Raw genomic sequence first — 25281 nt, 5'->3', positions numbered from 1 at the left:
TCCCTATTTGGCCCTGCCCCCTTTCAGTGCCATTTTGGGTGAGTGTGTGAGTGCATGTGTCAATGGGAACTCAAGCAATGCCACTGCTCTACAGGGCAGAGCTGATGCACTCCACATGGGCGCCCCCGCTCCTGAAACTAGTGTATGCATGGTGGGCGGGGGGGGGGGAGGCTGTAGAGGGCAAAACAAGATTAAGATCAGAAGCAGAAATATTTCGTTATTGTGGGGAAGGGAAGTAGAAACACACATCACAGGACACACATGCAGACATGGTCCTTTCCTGCAACATGCTCCATGTCCCCATAAAGCTGGATGACTATTAAGGAGGAGGAAGGTTGCCTGCGGGGAGAGGTAGTGAAGAAGAGGGTGGATGGATGTTGGGGGTAGAAGGAGAGAAAAACACAGAAGACACTGCTCATTTTCAGAGTTATTTTTAAATCCCTACTTCCAGCACACACATACATCCAGGTACACACATCATCAAGCTGCTTTGCTATTTTCTTGCATTTTTCAAGCCCTCTGTATAAAACTAAGGAACTGTTAGTTACTGAAGCTGGGGAGGATTTTTGTTTGTGTGTGGGGAAGAAGATTTTAAGAAAATGCAAAAGTGTTTCCCCACTTTTTTGCCACTGTTTTATTTCGGGAAGATGATGGGCTGCAAGTTTAAGCTGCTGGCTCTCCTGAATGTTCCTCGGAGAGAGAAGAGAGATAGATAATCCAGAAAGATGTGGTCTGCAAGTTAATGAAAGGACAGCCCCACTCCCCCGGGGCTCCCCTGAACGGTTGTCAAGTCACCCCAAGGTGCCATGGCACTCTGCTTGAAAACCAATGTCTTAGTTATTTTGATAGTTACTTGAACAAAAGCCACCTTTTAGCATATTTTGTTTTCTCATTATTGGCAGATTTAGAAAACAAATATTTGTATTTGATACACAGCATGGGGCTCACTTAAAGTCAGGAGACTGAGGGTAGATGGTGAGTTTAAAAATTGTGAAATGAAATTCTGTTGGACTGTGATGCTAGACTCAATTAGGCATTATTTCCTTTATTGAGAATACTTTATTAATCCATTTAACAAAGGTTATTTAAACAGAATATTGGACCTCCTGTGAGAGGCAATACTACAAAGATGGCCATTTTACTTAGTGACAACTTCAACACTTCTAAAAAGGTTTTCACTTCAAACAGCTTGCCGCCACTGCAGGTTGCATGTATACAGTTGAGAGTTTCTAGTTTTTGGCTCGTGCACAGATGTCTTTCAGTAATGCTGGCCTGTAATTTCGTCAAATTGCTTGGTTTATCAGCAGCACATGTCATCAATCCTAGAGTGCTTGCTCAAGTCAGGCCTCAGAATTCTTAGCTTACAGATGCAGCTGCAAACAGGTGAACTGGCAGAAAGTAATTTGTGCAGCTTGGTGGCTGTCAGACAAAAGACAGACAATCTGTGTTTTAAACAGATTGCAGGCCTTGCATGAGCCAGACAAAAGGGATTTCTACAACTGCAAATAATTCCGAGGTTGACATATTTTCCTTTCTGCCATTAGGTGATTTGTTAAAATTGGAAACAATGAATGTAATAAATCTACACAGAAACCGGAGATAAGATGAAAGAAAAAAGGAGATCACTAAATAAGTTTACATTGCTTTGTTGAAAAGGATACAACTGACATTCATATAGCTTATTCTCTTGCCAAGTTACGGAGTTAGTCTTTGTAACTCACAGAGCTACTTATAGGCACATGCAGATGTTACACAAAGGCAAAACATCAAATAACAAGAATTATTTGTGCATTATATTTATGAGACACCTCATAAAATAAATTCTCCCGGCATCATACAAATAAAAAAAAACACACCTTACAACAAAGGTGGTTATCTTATTCCCATTTACCTTGTAGCAAACCTATTGAACTCATTAGGTCTTACTTTAAAGTAGACACATAGGGGATTACACAGTAAATGAGTTTAAAAAACAACAACTAATAACAGGTGATAAAAAATTAAAGAGCTTTTGTGAGGCATATAGTGAGCTGCTCTATTTCCCAAGCTGCAAAAAGAAAAAAAGAAAAAAAAGGGGGGGGATTTACTTCCAAACTTTATTTAGATATTATTTCTTCTGATAGCTAATTGTGTCAGATGAACATTTTATACCCGTGGGTATGATACAGTGTGCTGTGTGATCTGTGCCCAAAGGCTTGCATTGCATACGTTTGCAGAGAAGGTGAGATCATCATCTAATAAAGAATGGTTTCAATTTGTCTTAGTGAATCAAATGGATACCGTATTTAAGGGGGGGGGGGAATGCACTCCTACAGGTTGCTGTCTGCAGTCCAAATCGCTGATCAGAGAGTCTTTATACACATTGGTAATGTGCTGTGCAACATAAGCTGAAATATATTCCACAAGGGAGGAAAACGGAATAGTTTACATACACTGTTCCTAAGTGTAATGAATATAAAACTCCATTACTCACTTTAAGCAGGTGCTTTTTATATGAGGCTTAAAAAAAAAAAAAGACTTCTGGTGAAATTATTGGTTTCTACAGGCACTTAACTTCCAGTGGTCTGACCAGATAAAGAGGCTAAAAATACTATCAAAAACATTTCTTTCATGCTTTATGGGATGAAAGGTTAATATCCTTTTGATAGAAGGAACTGTCATTTTGGACAGTAAAGTCAAAAATCCAAAAAGACTACTGTTGTGTAGTTCTGCGGATCAGCAGGTGTATAGATCTCAGATAGGATGGGGTAAACAGAAACATTTCAAGCTTTTTTTGGATTAAATTCTAGTTGTGATTTCAGATACTCCATGCCAATGACTGAGGAACAGGGATAATCTGTATGTGTTTTACTTGTTTTCATAAGTGTATATTATATTGTTGTGTTGTGCTGTGGGATCTCATGGTGAAGGACAGAGAAAAAGTCTTAACCAAATTAGAGGGGATGAAGTAATAGAGCAGCTACGACCCTGTTAAATGGCATCTTGGACCATTTGCTCACTCCTCTTTTCCTTACCTTCCACACAAGATCACGTGTTTCTGTGGGGGTTGCAGGGGAGGAGTCTTTTCCCCTTTGGGTGGGTATGTATTTAATGCCTTTACATCTGCATACCTTGGGGTTCCCTCTTGTTTATGGGTGGAACAAGTTTGGCTGCAGTGTTGTAGGTACAGTGGTACCTTGGGTTACATACGCTTCAGGTTACAGACGCTTCAGGTTACAGACTCCACTAACCCAGAAATATTACCTTGGGTTAAGAACTCTGCTTCAGGATGAGAACAGAAATTGTGCGGCGGTGGCAGCGCAGCAGCAGGCCCCATTAGCTAAAGTGGTGCTTCAGGTTAAGAACAGTTTCAGGTTAAGAACAAACCTCCAGAATGAATTAAGTTCTTAACCCGAGGTACCACTGTACAGCCAACCTGAATTCAGTATTAGAGGGAGTTTGTTCCTGTTTCCTATTAACTGTATTAACAAAAACACAGCACAGGACTGTGCAGATGAAAGGACCAATACTAGGTAGATAAGGACTCCTTTGGGTCTCAGTGTTCCTGTTCTGCTTCTGTATGACTGCCTATGTAGGTTGCAATCAAAGGCGTAGCCGAGGCATAAAACTCTATCCTTTCCTTATACTCTGAGATATCAAGGACGTATTTAGTCTTTGTTCCATTATTTTTCCCATTTATTTTCTCCTGTATGAGCAATTAGATGGGCATTTGCCCTCATGGGAGGAAAGCAAAGCACTGGACATAGCACTGTAGTGGGGGCAAACCTTTTCCACCACCCCCTTTCTATTGTGTGGTTCACAGACACATCACCACTCCTAAATGAACATCTTACTAGAGCCAGTGTGGTGTAGTGGGTAGAGTGTTGTGCTAGGACCTCAGAGACAAGGGTTCAAATCCCCTCCCAGCCATGCAGCTCATTGTGTGACTTTGAAAAAGAATAAGACAGATTCAGGGAGAACCCCTGTGGCTATTAGTTGTGATAGGTAGAAACAAAAACTCACAGGCAAGTGAGATGAGCTGTTCCCATCACGACTCATTTCTGAGCTTACTTGATGCATTTGTTGAGGATGGTACGCTACGTCATACTTTTTGATTGACCGAATGTTATTATGATAGAATCCTTTAAAGTATTAGAGATGACAGAGTCAAAGCAAACCTACCCTACCAGCAGGGAGTTTTAATATAGGATTCTGAAAGCTAATTTTGTGTCCTTGTCCTCATCCCTGGGTTTGTATTTCTTTTCTTTGATCCAACTCTTTCTAATTCCTGATAGTGTTCAATTCTCCAAGAAGTCCATAAATAATTATAACTGCTGTAACAGGGTGTGGTGTGTTGTTAGGTATTGCTACCAAATCAGTATTTTTTTCTGTTATTTTTTATTGCAAATTCAGCAATCCACTCTCCACTATAATTATTCATTTTTATAGACCTTCTTTGATCTATTTTCTCTTATATTTTCAGTATCAACATTTTGTTCTTCATTGAATTCATAGGGTGGAATTCAACACTGAACTATGAGAGACGTTATGTTGGTGCAAGCATTTCAGATTGTTAGATGGAATGACACCCACTCCCTCTCCTGACATCCTCCAGAATCAATTTTGGGGGTTGTAGGAGGAGAGGGAAAGCTGTGTTGCTCAAGCTGAAGTTTTTGCATTGATGAGGCTCATTAGATTAACCCCACCCATAATTATTACTATCTTATGGTTTTGTTATGCTAATTCCACTAGGGACTGAAATACATGCCCAGACATCTCAGGGAATCCAGACTTCTATTCAGCAAAGCACTATTGTATTATACATACATGTAAGCCAGTTGTGGGATTTTGTCCCCATCTAGGTCAACCTTTCTCAATCTTAGCTCCCTGGATATTGTTGGACTACAACTTCCATCATTCATAGCAAGTACGGCTGATGGTGAGGGATCATGTGAGTTGTACTTCAAGAACACCTGGGGCCCTAAGGTTGAGAAAGGCTGATTTAGGTTCTAGATCAGGCATCCCCAAACTCAGCCCTCCAGATGTTTTGGCACTACAATTCCCATCATCCCTGACCACTGGGGATGCCTGTCCTAAATGCTGGAATGGTCAAGATCTGGAGCACAGAGCTGAAGATAGGGAGATGAGGTGCACTTTGTTCTCAGTGTCATATCAAGTCTTATGGGACAAAGTAAGCAACCTCCAATCACTAAGCATATATGTACATGGGAGAGTATTCACAAAAGGCAAGGGCAGATTCCTCTTCCATCCTTGAGAACACCAGAAGACTCGCACCCTTTTGATGTCTCTCATACAAATAAATGGTTGCTATTCATTCCAAGTCAAGCCTTGAGCTTGAGGATTCTGGAGCAGTGGAAGCAGCATATGGACATGCTTGACATTAGATGGCCCATCCTCCATTGAGAAAAGGGACTTGACTCAGTGGTAGAACACGCATGTTCAACTTGCAGAAGTTCCCAAATGAAGTCCACAGCATCTCCAGAATGGCTTGTCTGAAACCCTGGAAGGCTGTTGTCAATCAGTCTAGATAATACTGAGCGAAATAAACCAATGGTCTCACTCGGTATAAGGTAGCTTCCTGTGTGCTTTTTATCCAATCCTGGGGAGGCTTTCAAATGTTTTTTGTGTGCAGAGCTTTACATACACACACACACACACACACACACACACAGGCATTTTACTTCTACTTGGTGTTGAGATCAAGTTTTATTCTGGTTACGGCATTTGTATCTTGCTGTTCCACAGAGGAGCTCAAAGAATATCAAATAGTTCTCTCACCTCTCCCAGTTTATCCTACCCTATGAGGTAGGCAAGGCTGAGAGACAGGGACTGACCCAAGATCACTCATGGTCAAGTGGAAATTTGAACCTGGTCTCTCTGCATGGGCTCTAAAAACAGTCATACTTAGGAACTTGAACGCCTTGGTACACATATTTTTCAGCTCCCAAACCATCAAAACCCTGGTTTTCGAACGTTTTTCAGAAGCTGAACGTCTGGCGCGGCTTCCGCTTGACTGCAGGAAGCTCCTGCAGCCATTTGGAAACCACACCTTGGTTTCTGAATGTTTTGGAAGTCAAATGGACTTCCGGAACAGATTCCATTCCACTTTCGAGGTACAACTGTTTTAGTTTCCATGATGATGTCCCCTCCACCTTCTAAAAGCATTGAATTGCAAACAAAAACTGATCACCTAATTTTATTTTGTCTCTGCTACTGAAATGGGATTTGATTCATAAAAATGGTATCTGTACAGTAGTGCAGCCTTATAACTGCCCCCTTGGGCCTTGTAACAGTGTTTGATTACATTGTCTCATGCTATTTTTCCACAGCAGGGATGGCTCTCTTGAAAAAGCACTGTTCTCATCTTTCGGTATGTGGCCCCATAGCTTTTAAATACCAGCTGGCCACAAGAGTTTATAGTGGAAAGAGGCCCACTCATTTATTATATAGCAATCGGTGCAAACTCACCAGCTTTGGTGTGCATGAATCTGCTACAACACCAATTAAGCAATTGGAAAGATATGGCCTGGAGAACCATGTGAAATGAAAACCAACATTTGGTATTAGTGGTGTTGACCAAGTAGTAATTTGGTGTGTGTTAATGCAAAAAGTGTTGCACACTGTGCAAATACTGCAGCCTACTTTAGCTAATGTGAGGGGTGTAGGCTTCTCTAACGGGTTTCATCTATGCTCTGCAGTATGCAGCTGGAGACTTTGTATCTAAATTTTAAAAGGCGTACTTTCCTGTTAGGGAATCTGTTCCTGTCCAGCATGCAGCTTAACAGGGCAATTATTTTGTGTGGTTAATGGATGATAAGATGCATCATTTGAATATAACAGTCAGCCATGACGACTTCAAAGGGTCAGGCAGATTTCATTCATTTGGATTTTTGAACGTTATTCAACAACCTTCTTTTGTTTTGTTTTCCTGGTACATAACACGGAATATGATCTGCACCCCTTATTTCAGACAATGCACAACTTGTGGATCGTATTCAGTGGGTGGATGAGCAGAAGGCTACCTGTGCAATCAGTCTCTCTCTGCTACCACTGCAACCTCCTGTACCCCCAAAAAGCGAGTCCAGAGGGTCTGGGAACCCACTGTGCCATGTCATAAGGGGCTGCAGAAAGAAGGGGGCATTGCTCAAGATTGGGCAGCAGAATCTTACACAAGCAGAGCTCTGCTGTGCTTGGAATTCCCACTTTTGTACAAGGGAGATTTCCCCTCCTTCCCTGCAACTCACTTTTTCTCACAGGTGCCCAAGCTAACTTTTCCAGATACTGTGAGTTAATGCAGCTTTCCTGAATATTGCCGTTTATGAAATAATAGCAATGGATACAGCCAAATGTAATGTGGGTGGGTGTTCAGTTAGCTTTCCTGTGCAACTGCCAGAGTTGTGCACTCGTGACCTGTAACATCCCCCACTGTTGCAGTTCTAGGTCTCTCTTCAGAAACAGCTGCCAGTAAGTGCTGAGTTGTGCCAAACTGTGTGGTAGCCTCCTTGAGTGTACAAATGGAGACAGAAGAGACCACCAAACCGATTTCCACTTCTGACATGAAGCAAAGTTCGAACTTTGGTTTCCGTAAAAAGATGACACGTGTAGTTACCTGCTGTGCAACTCAGCTGCATAAGTTTAATTTTTATTTTGCTACTGAACCAAATGGTTTTAAGTGAAATCTTAGACTTTTTTTTTAAATAAAAAAAACCTCGTTTTAACACTTTGAAATTACAGGATTAAAAAGAGGAGCTAGAGGAGCCTGGCTTGCCTTTATATGACAGTGAAAGCAAAGTTTAATGCATATATGAATATGACCAGCTAATTAATTTGATGCAACGTTCTGTGTTTTTATGTATAATAAAGATCTGTATTCTTATGTAGAAGAGATATTTGTATAGATCTAAGCATATAATAGTTGTATACTATAAATAAATTATCTTTAGAATCCAAAGAAAAATATTGTAAAGCAGATAATTAAAGTATAATTAAATTTAAATGTCTTGGTGAAAGAATATAAAAATATTTAAATTCAGCAGGCTAGTACATTTGCAGTTTTCTTTTATTAGGTGTGAAATCTAAGAATCCCCTGCCAACTCTTGAGGGCTCAATCCAGAATGTTGAATTGAAGTACTGCAGCACATCATTGGTCAAATGTGCCTCTGGGACCATGGGATCAATAAAAATTTGTGCCAAAGCCCCAGGTATGTGCAGCTGGACCATGTAAAAGTTTATAGCCTGTGTAGGAGAATTGGCCTTGCTTTTTACAAGGAGAGTTACTGAAACAAGAATTTATTCATTGTTCCTATGAATCAGATGTATTTTTAATTTTTTTGTTTTTAGAAACAGGATAGGATGATGTAGCATGGCATCGTCAAAGGTAAAAAATAAGAAACTATGGTAAGGTGTTTTGGTCACTACAGTTTTAAAGGCATTCAAAATCAACACAGGTCAAAATCAAGAGTCTGCTTGATAATACTCTGAATGTGAGTGTAGAAACTGAATTCTGTATCTCCATAATGATTAAGTTTTTTGGGGGAGAAATGAAACATTGTTTCCTCGAATGTTACATAATGCCAGATACATGAAGTGCACAACATTTAAACTGTTTTGCATATGAATGTAAGATCTTTGCTGAGTATTACCTATATCTAAAATTGGATGGATTCTGTACCTGTGCTTAAATATATTGAATGCTGGCTTTCCTGTGGTTTTTTTGGACTAAGAATCACAAAATGTCAGGTAAGAGCTTCCAATTTATGCATCTGGAGAAAATGACAACTAGATAAATATAAGTGCCCTAACAGAATATGATTGTAGTCTTAGAATTAAAGGTAAAGGTAAAGGTACCCCTGCCCGTACGGGCCAGTCTTGACAGACTCTGGGGTTGTGCGCCCATCTCACTTAAGAGGCCAGGGGCCAGCGCTGTCCGGAGACACTTCCGGGTCACATGGCCAGTGTGACATCGCTGCTCTGGCGAGCCAGAGCTGCACACGGAAACGCCGTTTACCTTCCCGCTGGTAAGCGGTCCCTATTTATCTACTTGCACCCGGAGGTGCTTTCGAACTGCTAGGTTGGCAGGCGCTGGGATAGAGCAGCGGGAGCGCACCCCGCAGCAGGGATTCGAACCGCCGACCTTTCGATCAGCAAGTCCTAGGCGCTGAGGCTTTAACCCACAGCGCCACCTGTGTCTTAGAATTAATGATCCATAAATAAGATTCAGTTAAATAATAGAAAAAAATAGGGGCAGGGAATCAATTGCTAAAGCCTATTTTGGATCCAGTTAAGAGAAAACAACATGGCTACTTGAAAGTGTACCACCTGCTATAATTTACTCCTTAGGTAGATTTGCTGCTGCTGGACAAAAAAAGGAAAGAAAAAGCCCTGCTTCTGATTTTTCCCTAAGGCCCCTATAAATGAGGCCAGTCCTATAATTGCAACCAGAAGGAGTGCAACACCACACAGCAGAAAGATGACAAAAAGGCCAAAGCCAATTTGTGCAAAAGGAGATAATTGAAGTATTAGCTCCAGTCTTTTATGGCAAATCAAGAAAACTGATTTATAGCATATTAACAAATGTTCAGGTAAATTCGCAACAATATAGTTGACTTGATTTCAACTATTAATCAAGTATAATAATTATTCCTTCAGACTAATAACTTATTATTCACCATTTGTGATCAAAACTAAGTTGCACCTACTGCAAATAATACTACCTTATAAGTCACTGTATTATTAATATCATGCAGACAAACCAGTATAAATTTTTTGCTTATCTCACCATTTTGATTCAATACACATTAAATAAGGAGCCCTAATTTTGGCAGCTCATTTTCACCTGCTGGCTAGACATGCCAGCCTCCTTTGGCTATTCAATGGCCATAGTAATTCCATATTTAATAAAGAGGATACAACCAGTCTGGCCATCTATTCCCCAGGGATATCCATGCTAAATTATACATACAGCATCTCTTAAACAAGTGAGGTACAGACAATTCTGTATTAGCAGCCCAAAAACTGAGTGGTAAAATCTACAAATAATCACTGTTTCATACTGAAAACATATACCAAAGAGAGAACGATGTATTCAGATTTTATGTCTTTGACCTCAGAGTTTGACCATATTGATAAATCAGATTTATGTAAGAAAATTGAAAAACTGGTTTTAAAATGTTCAGCATTCCTATGTTCTTCCTCAGGACACTGGATATAGAGTAGTTTAGTCATGGAAAAAGCTGTTTTCTTCTAGTGTGTTTATGTTGCCATGGTTACACACCGTGTCAACCCTCATGGTTTGCCACTTACCACCCAGTTACAATATTGAAATGGCAAAACTGCAAAATCAGCCTAAGTTGGGGAGAATAGTGTTTTCTATGACCTGTCACTATGAAAGAGCAGTACAACGTCCTCTGAGGAAGGCATTTCAAATGTGTTGGGAATTCAGATACATTTTAAAGCTAATCTTTCAATAAATCTGGAGTCTTTGCACTGATTGGCCTTGCCCTTCTCTTATTTTCTGTATTGTTCAGGTATGTAGCTGATCAGGAGAGCAATGTATTGGACAGTCTCTCAGTCCTCTCAAAATATTTTTCTCCTGGTTTTGGGACAGTTTCTCTAGTTTTTGACAAGTGGATGCGGCAGCCAGCAGCTGTCTTATCCAGTTTGTCCCATATGCAGAAGAAGCATTTATAATAATTATTTGGAGCAAGTGAATATTTTCTCTGTGATCTTTCAAAGAGACATTGCCTTCCACCTTACAAAGTCAGTAAGGCTGAGGTATGTCCAACCCACCACAGCATAGTGGACGGTTGGCAGATTAGTCCTAAACTTGATTCACTTATCTTTGTCCTTTAGTCTTCATAATAGGGAGGCAGTAACCTCCTCACGAACTTTTGCTCTCTTTCCAAAAACTGATTTTGAGGAGGCTTCTATTATAAGTGAGCATATGTATGACTGGAGCTCATATGTTCAAGTAACACAGAGACGTAAACATTTAAAGATGTTTATTTTATATGTTGAAGCTCTGAAATCTAATGAATTTAATGCGTCCATAGAACATAGCCCTGAAATACTTTGAATATGCTTAAAATGTTTGCAGGTAAACTACTGATATCATCTTTTAACCTATGCAAATTATTTAATACATTCTGACTGTTTTTAGGAAATGATTAATTACAGATTATTTCTGTCCTTAGTAATAGAAAAGGCAGTGTTATCTGGCTTCTTCAATACAATAAATGTCATTGTGATTATATAGTTCTCTGAGGTTCACTGAACATCTCTTCACTAAACCACAATGTTGTTGTTATAATACACTTAGGAGATGGTGGAAAGGAGAAGCTGATCCCTTTAATTCAAGGCCCATCTGATACCAGAGACTTATACAGCAGCAAATGGCTTAATGAAAGCAGAAAGCCAGAGTCAATCCTTGCTCCAGATTTGTTTGCCTTCACAATTCAGATCCCTCAACATAAAGACTACAGCTACAGTTCTGGTGAGTGCAGAAATTATCAGAAATATTTGTTATGTTATGTTCCTGTATCTAATATAGTATTCAGAAGGATGGTAAAGAGTGTTAAGGGAACCCATGGAAGCCAATGGAAACTACATGTTTCTCACATTGTTTGTGAAATACATTGAGAGGCACTGCAATCTCATTTGGAAAGCTGAAATTCAAGCCAGCTATTGGAATCTTCTTGTGTTCTGCTAAGGTATAGTATCTTAACACGGTCCTGGGTTGCTTTTCATATATATTGTCCTTGTGCTACTTTTATTTTTTTAAGGCATATGATTCATGCTTTACTGTAGGGGTTGCCAGCCCATTGTCTGGCAGGTTCCAATGTGCCTTCCAATCCCTTTTATGAAGCCTGTGAAATGTTTGAATAGATCTCCTTTGAAACCCATAATGCACACGAGTTTCTGTTTGTACTGGTTGACCTCTCCTATGCTGAGCCCTTCATGGATCACTGCCTTGCCGTGGCGAAGGGGCTTGAAGAACTCAGAGAAGCTATGAACTATGCCGAGCAGGGCACCCAAGATGAACAGGTCATAGTGGAGAGTTTTGACCAAACGTGATCCACCTGGAGGAGGAACCGGCAAGCCACTCCAGTATCCCTGCCAAGAAAACTCCATGGACAAAGACAACAGGCATATAAAAGTTATGACGCTGGAAGATGAGCCCCTCAGGTCGGAAGGCGTCCAACATGCTACTGGGGAAGAGCGGAGGGCAAGTACAAGTAGATCCAGAGCTGATGAAGCGGCTGGGCCAAAGCCGAAAGGACGCTCAGTTGCGGATATGCCTGGAAGCGAAAGGAAAGTCCAATGCTGTAAAGAAAAATATTGCATAGGAACCTGGAATGTAAGAACCATGAACCTGGGTAAGTTGGAGGTGGTCAAAAATGAGATGGCAAGAATAAATATTGACATCCTGGGCATCAGTGAACTAAAATGGACGGGAATGGGTGAATTCAGTTCGGATGACCATCATATCTACTACTGTGGGCAAGAAACCCGTAAAAGAAATGGAGTGGCCCTCATAGTCAACAAAAGAGTGGCGAAGGCTGTACTGGGATGCAATCTCAAAAATGATAGAATGATCTCGATACGAATCCAAGGCAGACCTTTTAACATCACAGTAATCCAAGTTTATGCACCAACTACTGGTGCTGAAGAAACTGAAATTGACCAATTCTATGAAGACTTACAACACCTTATAGAAGTGACACCAAAGAAGGATGTTCTTCTCATCATAGGGGATTGGAATGCTAAAGTAGGGAGTCAAGAGATAAAAGGAACAACTGGCAAGTTTGGCCTTGGAGATCAAAACGAAGCAGGGCAAAGGCTAATAGAGTTCTGTCAAGAGAACAAGCTGGTCATCACAAACACGCTTTTCCAACAACACAAGAGACGACTCTACACATGGACATCACCAGATGGGCAGCATCGAAATCAGATTGATTATATTCTCTGCAGCCAAAGATGGAGAAGCTCTATACAGTCAGCAAAAACAAGACCTGGAGCTGACTGTGGCTCAGATCATCAGCTTCTTATAGCAAAATTCAAGCTTAAACTGAAGAAAGTAGGAAAAACCACTGGGCCGGTAAGATACAATCTAAGTCAAATCCCTTATGAATACACAGTGGAAGTGAGGAACAGGTTTAAGGATTTAGATTTGGTGGACAGAGTGCCTGAAGAACTATGGATGGAGGCTCGTAACATTATACAGGAGGCAGCAACGAAAACCATCCCAATGAAAAGGAAATGCAAGAAAGCAAAGTGGCTGTCCAATGAGGCCTTACAAATAGCGGGGGAGAGAAGGCAAGCAAAATGTGAGGGAGATGGTGAAAGATACAGGAAATTGAATGCAGATTTCCAAAGAATTGCAAGGAGAGACAAGAAGACCTTCTTAAACGAGCAATGCAAAGAAATAGAGGAAAGCAATAGAATGGGAAGAACCAGAGATCTGTTCAAGAAAATTGGAGATATGAAAGGAACATTTCGTACAAAGATTTCCATAATAAAGGACAAAAGTGGAAAGGACCTAACAGAAGCAGAAGACATCAAGAAGAGGTGGCAAGAATACACAGAGGAATTATACCAGAAAGAAATGGATGTCCCGTATACCCCAGGTAGTGTGGTTGCTGACCTTGAGCCAGACATCCTGGAGAGTGAAGTCAAATGGGCCTTAGAAAGCACTGCAAATAACAAGGCCAGTGGAAGTGACGGTATTCCAGCTGAACTATTTAAAATTTTAAAAGATGATGCTGTTAAGGTGCTACACTCAATATGCCAGCAAGTTTGGAAAACTCAGCAGTGGCCAGAAGATTGGAGAAGATCAGTCTACATCCCAATCCCAAAGAAGGGCAGTGCCAAAGAATGCTCCAACTACCGCACAATTGCACTCATTTCACACGCTAGCAAGGTTATGCTTAAAATTCTACAAGGAAGGCTCAAGCAGTATGTGGACCGAGAACTCCCAGAAGTGCAAGCTGGATTTAGAAGAGGCAGAGGAACCAGAGACCAAATTGCAAACATGCGCTGGATTATGGAGAAAGCTAGAGAGTTCCAGAAAGACATCTACTTCTGCTTCATTGACTATGCAAAAGCCTTTGACTGTGTCGACCACGGCAAACTATGGCAAGTTCTTAAAGAAATGGGAGTGCCAGATCACCTCATCTGTCTCCTGAGAAATCTCTATGTGGGACAAGAAGCTACAGTTAGAACTGGATATGGAACAACTGATTGGTTCAAAATTGGGAAAGAAGTACGACAAGGCTGTATTTTGTCTCCCTGCTTATTTAACTTATATGCAGAATTCATCATGCGAAAGGCCGGGCTGGATGAATCCCTAGCCGGAATTAAGATTGCCGGAAGAAATATCAACAACCTCAGATATGCAGATGACACAACCTTGATGGCAGAAAGTGAGGAGGAAATAAAGAACCTTTTAATGAGGGTGAAAGAGGAGAGCGCAAAATATGGTCTGAAGCTCAACATCAAAAAAACGAAGATCATGGCCACTGGTCCCATCACCTCCTGGCAAATAGAAGGGGAAGAAATGGAGGTAGTGAGAGATTTTACTTTCTTGGGCTCAATGATCACTGCAGATGGTGACAGCAGCCACGAAATTAAAAGACGCCTGCTTCTTGGGAGAAGGGCAATGACAGGCCTAGACAGCATCTTGAGAAGTAGAGACATCACCTTGCCAACAAAGGTTTGTATAGTTAAAGCTATGGTTTTCCCAGTAGTGATGTATGGAAGTGAGAGCTGGACCATAAAGAAGGCTGATCGCCGAAGAATTGATGCTTTTGAATTATGGTGCTGGAGGAGACTCTTGAGAGTCCCATGGACTGCAAGAAGATCAAACCTCTCCATACTGAAGGAAATCAACCCTGAGTGCTCACTGGAAGGACAGATTGTGAAGCTGAGGCTCCAGTACTTTGGCCACCTCATGAGAAGAGAAGACTCCCTGGAGAAGACCCTGATGTTGGGAAAGATGGAGGGCACAAGGAGAAGGGGGCGACAGAGGACGAGATGGTTGGATAGTGTTTTCGAGGCTACCAGCATGAGTTTGATCAAACTGCGGGAGGCAGTAGAGGACAGAGGTGCCTGGCGTTCTCTGGTCCATGGGGTCACGAAGAGTCGGACACGACTAAACGACTAAACAACAACAACAACAACATGCTGAGCCCTAAACATGTGCACATTTCACTGGATGCCAGGATTGGGCACCTACTCTTCTTCTTTTCTGAACTGAGTAGGGATGCAAAAAGCTGCTCTCTGTCAATGAGCACAGCAGTGGCTGACCTACAGGTAGGTGCCTTTTCCCCTTTTCTTTTTGTGGCCATTCCCATGCAATTTTGTGTCTCTCTCTCTCTTTCTGCTCTCTTAAATGTGGCAGAAACTCCTGCAACAGCTGTTTTGTGTCTGCTGCCTATGACACTTTCACAAAATTCCAGGTGGACCTACTGGCCCCAAAAGGTTGGCAGCTACTTTAGTGCTATGTGGTCAAACCTGAGCCAAATGTTGAGCTCTCAGTCTGCCCCTTCTTCTCTAATAGATTTCATAGCAAGTCAACTTCAAACCATAGGTCGTAACGATGACTTGTTAAACTAACCAGGATTTCTGGTTCAGCCATGACATTAAGAAAGTGATCTGTAACAGTCAGAATAAACTCCACCGAAGTCCTCCTCCCAACTGTGGGAGGGAAGGTGAAAGAGGAATGGGGCGCAAGTTAGCTTGATATTTCACTCAGGCTTGCTCAGGCAGTGCTAAACAATGGTTTAGCATAAAATGTGAACACAGTCTAAGTGTTTGCTACATTAAATGACTGAAATGTTATTAGGAGCTCTTTAGAATTCTGTGCAAACTAGGTATTTAGCTTTTAGTCTTGCTTTTAGCTGTACACATTTTGAATGTTGTGTGGCAACACTGAGCCATTCCTTGCTGTTTTCCATCATTTTATTTATTTATTTAACAAAATTTATATACCGCTTGATTGTAATGAAACCTCTAAGCAGTTTACAAGAAATCATACCCGTTTGCAGGATGTCATGAAGACCCTTTAATTGGGCAAGCATGAAAAATGCGGATGGAATCCAAGAATTTTAATTGGCTGAAAAAAGCCAGGCTTTGGTTTTAACTCTCATGCTCAGCATATTTTGTTAGTAATTCAATATATTCTTTAAACATTGAGAGCTGCCTCCAGTTTTTGAAAGAAGCCTCCCCTTTAGATCAGACCAAGATGCATGATGAGAGGAAGTGCTCCCTTGTCATTTCATTTAACCATCTGAAGTGGTTTCAGGATAGTGATATGCACTATACATACTCAGACATAATGCGGCATTTCATATTTGCAAATTAGCCTGATTTGTCCACCTGTTTTCAGAGGGCAAAAGCAATCAGGAAGGTTGTAACAAGTTTTGAATGTGAAGACTCAGAAACTGTTTTACTTGCAGAAAGAATGAGACAGTAAAAGTAATAAATGAGTTGGGAAAGCAGATTGAAATAAACCAAATCAAACCATAAGATACTAAAACGCAAGTTTCTTATTTTTACTTACGTAGTTTGGAAAATTTGTTCACCACCCCAAGGTGGCTATTGTTCCTAGTTACTGGAGTCCGTTGCTTGGGACTCTCCCAATTGTGCATATATAATGTAATAAGAAATCACTTGATTTTGCATTAATATTAAACTCTATGCCATATTTCCTTAGTAATGTTGAAGTTTGATCTTGTTTGCTTTTGTTAATCCTGTAGAAGCCATTCAAAAAACAACACTGTAAATTTGTTTCAAGTATTTGCAATGCAACAGGTCATATTTTTCAAAGCGATAACTTCTTTTTCTTTCTTAAAATTTTATGGGAAAATCTAGGCCTTTCTGCATCCTAATAATGTTTGGTGTGGTGGGATATTTCACATATTACCTTTTTTACTTCTCCCCCAAAGTATAAGGAACAAGTCCCATACTGCAATCTGCAGAAACATAAATTATAGCAGCAACAACAATGTTACTTGATACTTCCATACTTTGTAAAGGTTAATTTTGTTCAGTGGGGTTAATTGGAAAGGAAGGGATGGGCATAAAATCCGGGTTTGCTGCCTCACTTTTTTTTCCCATTCAGGAGAGGGCAAAATGAAGTTGCCCATATTTCTCATTCGTAATTCAGGTCCAAGATGCCATCAACTCTAAAAGGGTCTAGACTTCAAACAGTGTTGCTTTTAAAATATATATATATTAGGTAAATACACATGATCAAAATATTTAATACATTAACTGATGGGCTTTTAAAATGTATAATAAATGCATCAAAACATTGTAGTAATTAAAGACAATTCACATTTATGATTTGGGCATAAAAGCTTAAAAATGATACCCATCTATCTTGTTACATTTCCTCTTCTCTCCCTGAGGACTTAACTATGTACTTTATCTGTAATTGTTGCCAGTTTTCTATCACGTTCCCACTGGATTTCTGGTGCAAAAAAAATCTTATCCTCCTGCTGACAGAGCTTGCTTGAATGATTTCATGCTCTTAGCATTTTTGTTCACGGGAATTAGGAGCAAAATGTAACTGCAGCTGAACATAGCATCTATTTTTGTAATTTTGAAGTTTATATGCCATTATTGGAACTAAATGAAGAGATACAGGTGTTCTCCAGCTCTAGTCTGTTGGGATTTCTTGATGGCCGAAGCTTGAAAAGAAAATGCATGTGTTTTCAGAGTCAAACAGCAGCTGTGAGACAAGGATTTATGCTTTTCTCAGAACTTTGGGATTTCAAAATGTTACATTTAATCACAGGCACAGAAAGAGAGCAAATGTTAAAGATGTTACATCTGAAAGTAGGGATTGATCTCTTTACCATACCAGTCAGTTGTGGGAATAGAGGAACAAAATAGTCTTTAATCTTAATATGAATAATTTCAAAAGTATTATGATAGCTGCCAGTACTCCGTGGTCAAGGTACTTTCACTGGGGCACGGAATAATTTAATCTTTCCCACAGAATTTGATATATTTTCATTACTTTATCTTTGAATGCTTGGTAAGAGTCCTGTAAAGTTTGATGAAACTAACAGTAATCATTTTAAATTCTCATTGAATTTAAGTCCCTCTGAAATCAGTTGGACTTAAAAATGTCCTTTTGTAATTTTGAAGAGCAGATTAAAAATAGTTTAAATTCTTACATAGGGTTTGCTTAGGTAAAAATAATATCAAGATGAGTATTTGATAGTTCATTGTCCATAATCTCCATGAGGAATGAGAGCCATCTACAATTTCTAAATTGCTTCTGTCTCTCTTAGGGAGATTTCCAGATGGCACTGTGTAGAAATATATCATAATATTTTGTGTGAAACTAAACAAAACAACAATAACAACAACAAAATGTACATAATATAACAGAATACACTGGCAATAACAGAAAGTTGACAACATAAATGCTAAATAAATGAGTCTGTCTAGAGCAGAGTTTAGGAAAAGAGCCCCATCTGATTATGTCAGTCGCCCAAGGGGAAGTAATCTCTAAGGTACTTGGTGTCCAGGCCATTTCACACTATATAGCACTAGCACCTGATGATAGTAATATATACAGTGCACACACACACACACACACACACACACACACACACTTAACCTTTTTAAAGGCACAACAACATTCCAACAGCAGTCATTGAATTAGTACATGCTTTGCTGTGGTATGATTCTGAATTAGGGTCTGTGTTTCATAGTTGCTATTAGATACTTTTATGGGTTGAAGAAATTGTTTTTTCTGATGCTATACAGGTTCTCCTCCTGCCAGATCCTGTGGTGAGGTCATAGTTCTGTATTTATGATGTAATGTTCTGTTCCTATGGAAATTGTGATACAGCAAATTCAGCATTTCAGATTTATAAAGATTAAATAGGAGAAACAGAAGGGATATGAGCAAATGCAGTACTTTAAAAATGAAATCTTGCTGATTTAGAAACAATAGCAGCCATAAGAATTAAATTATAGCTATTCGAAAGGTTTAGCTAATGTAAATAGCTATAATCTCCTTTAAGTTGTTTCTACAAGTGTAAGTGATTTCTTTTGTACTCTGTAAAGGGGCTTTGGATACTTCAGAGAACCTTGTTCAGCCCCAAATCACTTCTGCATCTGCTAGCTTATAAAAATCTGACAGTTTTAGGGTTATGAAATGTTGTGATCTAGCTACCTATAGCAAGTGAGAAACAATGCATTTCCTGTGTTGCTCCTGTTGCAATTTCAGATTATGTTAGGGGCATGTTGTTGTTGTTATTTCGTCATTTAGTCGTGTCCGACTCTTCGTGACCCCATGGAACAGAGCATGCCAGGCACTTCTGTCTTCCACTGCCTCCCGCAGTTTCCTCAAACTTATGCTGGTAGCTTTGAGAACACTATCCAACCATCTCATCCTCTGTCGTCCCCTTCTCCTTGTGCCCTGAATCTTACCCAACATCAGGGTCTTTTCCAGGGAGTCTTCTCATGAGGTGGCCAAAGTATTGGAGCCTCAGCTCCAGGATCTGTCCTTCCAGTGAGCACTCAGGGCTGATTTCCTTAAGAATGGATAAGTTTGATCTTCTTGCAGTCCATGGGACTCTCAAGAGTCTCCTCCAGCACCATAATTCAAAAGCATCAATTCTTCGGCGATCAGCCTTCTTTATGGTCCAGCTCTCACTTCCATACATCACTACTGGGAAAACCATAGCTTTAACTATACGGACCTTTGTTGGCAAGGTGATGTCTCTGCTTTTTAAGATGCTGTCTAGGTTTGTCATTGCTTTTCTCCCAAGAAGCAGGCGTCTTTTGATTTCGTGACTGCTGTAGCCATCTGCAGTGATCATGGAGCCCAAGAAAGTAAAATCTCTCACTGCCTCCATTTCTTCCCCTTCTGTTTGCCAGGAGGTGATGGTATGATCTTCGTTTTTTTGATGTTGAGCTTCAGACCATATTTTGTGCTCTCCTCTTTCACCCTCATTAGAAGGTTGTTTTAATTCCTCCTCACTTTCTGCCGTCAAGGTTGTGTCATCTGCATATCTGAGGTTGTTGTTATTTATTCTGGCAATCTTAATTCCGGCTTGGGATTCATTCAGCCCAGCCTTTCTCATGATGAATTCTGCATATGTGAAATAAACAGGGAGACAATATACAGCATTGTTGTACTCCTTTTCCAATTTTGAACCAATCAGTTGTTCCTGTAGTATCCAGTTCTAACTGTAGCTTCTTGTCCCACCTAGAGATTTCTCAGGAGACAGATGAGGTGATCAGGCACTCCCATTTCTTTAAGAACTTGCCATAGTTTGCTGTGGTCAACACAGTCAAAGGCTTTTGCATAGTCAATTAAGCAGAAGTAGATGTTTTTCTGGAACACTTTAGCTTTCTCCATAATCCAGCGCATTTTTGCAATTTGGTCTCTGATTCCTCTGCTCCTTCAAAATCCAGCTTGCACTTCTGAGAGTTCTCGGTCCACATACTGCTTAAGCCTGCCTTGTAGAATTTGAAGCATAACCTTGCTAGCGTGTGAAATGAGTGCAATTGTGCGGTAGTTTGAGCATTCTTTGGCATTGCCCTTCTTTGGAATTGGGATGTAGACTGATCTTCTCCAATCCTCTGGCCACTGCTGAGTTTTCCAAACTTGCTGCCATATTGAGTGTAGCACCTTATGTTAGGGGCATATTATAGTGTAAATCCAAAGTTTTCTCCATAGGCACAACTGTTGGTCAATCAGGAAATAGTGGTGGTTTTATAGACAAAGGAAGTTAGTTCCATTCACTACAGTTCTGTGTATGTAGTTTTATGCTTTATGGAATGTACCTGTATTTTTGTGCCTGTTCAATGTAGTGGCTGTAGCCTCAATAATATGCCAGGACCAGGTCTACTACCCATACACTGAAATGTACAAACCCTTCCCTTGTTGTGCTTTTTATTTATTTGATTTATTTATCAAATTTCTATCCTGCTTCATGATACATAATGACCCACAGGGCACTTTATATATGAAATAATACAGTGCAATTACACTAAGGCAATTTTTACCATCTCTAACAAATAGCATAGCTCTGAGGTAGCATATCCTCTCCACCTCACCCCACCCCATGCAGCTTTCATTAGGTCATTGAGGCTTTTTCCACTGCTATTTCATTCCCTCAATTGCTGGCAATGGCTGTGTGTTCCTTACTGCCTTCCCCTGTGGACTGCTGGTCTTTTTGCTATCTAAGTGCAGGGAAGGAGAAGTCCAATGCAGCCACTGTGAACTGCAGAATGATGGCAGCTAGAAGTTCCCTTGCCTTTCTGTTTCCTCGTTAGTCCCTTCCTGAAGGATTTCAGGTCCTTTTGCCATTCAAGTGCAGAGGAGAATTTTAGCTTGTCTCCATGAGCTAGTAGTGGTGACAGGGAGGGAACTACAGTCATACCTTGGTTTTCAAATGCTTTGGTAGTCCAGCATTCTGGTTTCAAAAACCAGAAGTGATTGTTCCATTTTTCGAATGTTCTTTGGAACTCGAACATCCACCATGACTTCCATGGCTTCCAATTGGCTGCAGGAGCTTCCTGCAGCCAATCAGAAGCTGCGCCTTGGTTCCCAAATGTTTTGGAAGTTGAATGGATTCCATTTGACTTCCAAGGTACCACTGTAGTTTGGACTGGTGGGAAGTTTAGGACAGGAGTGGGAAACCTGATAAAATGTTAGCAGTGGTGTCTCCAGTTCTGTGTCTGCTATTCAATATATTGTGTCCTCCACATCTGGATTCTCAGTTCTGTTTGGATACATTCCCTTGTCTGCTTTTTGGTCAGTGCTACACAAAGTACTTCACTAAGGGTAGCTCCTATCTTTTGGTTAGTTTACACCAGATCTCTTTTGATATAGACTTCCTACTACAGAAGTGAGATGGTGGCAACAAGAAACAGGCACCTTCATTCCTTACGCTTATTAATTGGAGTGGCAGATAAATAGCTCACAAATATTGCACATGTTTACTACTTTCAGGAAGAAGGTCAGATGGACTAAAGCTCAGAATGAGCTCAGGGAGAATGACCCTCAGGGAGGGAGAGAGTTGGCTATGTTTAGCTTGGAGTAGAGAGGTGATGTGATGGCCATCTTCAAATATCTGAAGGGCTGTCACATGGAAGATGGAGCAAGCTTGTTTTCTCCTGCTCCAGAGTGTCGGACCCGAATCAATGGATTCAAATTATCAGAAAAGAGTTTCTGACTAAACATGTTTGGACCCGTGTTTGGTTATAATGAAGGTTCTTACAGCCTTAATGCCAAACCGACTGGGACTGCACAGCTGCTTTTTCTCTAAAATAAAAATGGCCAGGTTGGACTCCTCTTGTGAAGCAAGAGTTCATCCAGCTCAGGCTGTGGAAGTGACAAAGCAGGAGTGAACACTTAACACACTGCTCATTCACAGTAAACTACAATAAGACACAAAGTCTGGCTAATATTTGCATGTAAACACAGTGGCTGCATTCAGGCATATCATTGTGCTATGACCTAGTGTTAGGATCCAGCCTTAGCAAGCCTTGGTATTGTGGACTCTCCCCTCCACTAGCATGGTTGTGATTAGGAATTCAGAAGCTTTCATTTCCTTTTCCCAATTAATCAGTTTTTGCCATTCTATCTAAACACTAACTCTGAATGGTCTTAATGATAGTTTATTGAAACAAATCAGCTTTTTAAACCTAGGGTTGAAGATGTTGTTGTTGTTGTTTAGTCGTTTAGTCGTGTCCGACTCTTCATGACCCCATGGGCCAGAGCACGCCAGGCACTCCTGTCTTCCACTGCCTCCCGCAGTTTGGTCAAACTCATGCTAGCTTGTTTTAATAATCTATAGTTAAGACTAACCAAAGTTGGTTTAGGTTTGCATGAAACGTAAAACTTGGTTAGTCAACAGCACATGTGAAAGCTTCTGCCCGGGTGGGGGGTATATGAGCCTTAGACTCATTCCTGTAATGATAAACTCTCATTTATTCTTATGTCCAAATGCAGGTATTGGCACAGTTACTTTTCGGTGTTACTCTCCAGCCCTTGGGTTCTTTTGGCTTTGAACCTCCAGTAAGGCAAAGTAAAATATATGTGAGAGGCAGAAATATTTGAGAGGGAGTTGAAGATGTAGCTGCGTTCAGATTCCCTTGCCTCTTTCTGCTTGTTAATAATTACTGCTAAATTTGGGTATTAATGATTGTTTTAGTACATATTTGTACGTGAACTGGTAACCAAGCAGCTGCATATGAATTGTATGTGTTATCATTTGCCTTCCAGCTGTGATTGTATAATAGATACTTGATTATTTCCATTGAGAGAACAGGGAAGTCCTCAAGGCTAACTGCTGAGAATATGAAAATTTTATATCCCTCTAACCTAAACATTTTTTAGTCATTGGACAGATGGGGGAAGCCCTCCATTCCACCTCTTTCTCACTCATTTTGAAGACCTCAAAAAGCACATTTAGTGCTGAAGTCCATGCTGGTTATTAATGCTTCTCATTTACTTAAATGGTGAATATTTTGTCAATGTAGCCCAGCAATAATACATTCCTTTTTTATGCTGCTGACTGTAATGTAGTAATTTGTTTGCATGCAACAAGTAATTTAGCACATATTTGGCAACTTGCGTACTAATTTTTGATGGTTTATATATTGGGCAATATTTGCCGAAGAAAATAGTACTCTTGTTAAGTGTTTTGGATTTTTTGGTAATGCATTTTAACATATGAAACTGTCAAATAATTTTAAATCTTAAGTCTAAAATTAATAAAGAATTAAAAATAATTTATCTTAATTTCTCCTACTATTAGTAAAATATGGTATAAGGCAAACAGACCCTCCAACAGGGATGGCTAAACACAAATGTTAATGTATTTGGAGTGAAACATCTTTATTAAGTTAATACAATATGTAGTCGTGCCCTACTTGAATTACTCATTTATAATAGCTGAGCAGCAGCCTGCATGTGGACTTTGAAATCCTGGGAAAATAAGATGCATGCATGCATTCTGAAGTCTTTGCTTTAAACAGCTGGAAAATGTTCCAGTGAGTAGTCAGCTACTAGCTGGTGTCTATTGTTTCTGTCTTCAGGGAGACATGATCAGTTTAATTACTGACTAGCTTCATTATTCCTTAGTCACATTCTGAGTTGTGAACTTGGTCAGTTTATATAACTTCAAGGTTTAATTGGCCGTATTACATAATTATTCTTCTCCTTTGTCTCTTCTTTGTGACTGTCTACAAACATAAGCAACTCCTTCAGTAACTTGAACTCAATTACAGTTAAGTTTGACAAGTGAGTTGTCATTTTTGACATGTGCAGCCAGGATAATATCCAGAGCCAATGTTTTGGCAGCTAGAAAGCCAAATATAAGAGCAAAAAAAGGTTGTTCAATGTTTTTTATTGTACTGTGGCACATAATTTTAATAATGATACAAGTTGAGGAAAATATGTACCTATTCTATATCCAACAGTGTGCTTCGTGGGGTGCAAAATACAATCTTTTCCTCAAAGGGATTTATTTAAGAAAATTGGCCCTAAAGTGGGAAAGCAGAAGAAGGAAAAACAATTCAAAGAAGTTATCCAAATAGTGGTTTGCCAACTGTTTGGTCTTTGCTTCAGAAGCAAATTTTCTTCCTCCTTTTGCATCTCCAGAGAGCCAGTGTCATGGAATTTGACTGGAAGTACTCAGGCTGTTCCAAGTCTGTCCATTTCCTTAAGCAAAGCAGAATGAGGATATTTGATTTGTTGTTTTGAGTTGTAGAGCAATTTTGACAATTTTTGGTGTTTTGTGAGGTAGAACAATGTGTTTGGTTCCATGACATACCACAGTGATTTCCATTCCTGATATTTATTATCTATTATTTTTGGCGTTTTCTACCTGAGGGAGAGCCCTGAAGGAAACTGAATGTGATGATTTAGTTTCTCTGTGCTTATTCTTTTTACATCATACCAAATAATTTTACATCATACCAATAAAAGCGTTAGAGTTAGAGCTTTATGGATATCATGGTGCGCATAGTGGATGCAGAAAGACAGAAACAACTGTGTTACGTTCAAGGATTTCTAGACAGATAATAAGGATTTTTAGACTTCAGCTGTTCATATGTATTCTGTATTCTCATCTGTTCAAAGTGGGGCTAAAGCTCAATGAATGAGCATCTGCTTATCACACTTAAGGTCCTTCTCACTGTTCTCTAGGCAGCACTAATGGAATTTTTTGTGACTAAGGGTTATCTACAGTGAAGCATTGTGGGAATATTTCATGTGTGCAAGGATATGTTTGTGCAACATAATGT

The 25281-nt window shown here is 40.1% G+C and overlaps 1 protein-coding gene across 5 annotated transcripts in view; it reads left to right on the top strand.

Moving 5' to 3' along the window:
• The window catches only part of VPS13B (vacuolar protein sorting 13 homolog B), a 353019-nt gene that overhangs the window by 97815 nt on the left and 229923 nt on the right, over positions 1 to 25281 (top strand). For all 5 annotated transcript variants that reach the window (XM_081919663.1, XM_081919665.1, XM_081919662.1 and 2 more), the window contains exons 18-19: positions 8067 to 8201; positions 11318 to 11491. In XM_081919663.1, the coding sequence (XP_081775789.1) occupies positions 8067 to 8201; positions 11318 to 11491 (309 nt within the window). The remainder of the gene's footprint in view (positions 1 to 8066; positions 8202 to 11317; positions 11492 to 25281) is intronic.

The sequence above is a fragment of the Podarcis melisellensis genome (genome assembly GCF_964234715.1).
Source record: "Podarcis melisellensis genome assembly, chromosome: 7".
Lineage (NCBI taxonomy): Eukaryota > Metazoa > Chordata > Lepidosauria > Squamata > Lacertidae > Podarcis > Podarcis melisellensis.
The sequence above is the reverse complement of the archived record's forward strand: the minus strand, read 5'-3'. Positions and strand labels throughout refer to the sequence as shown.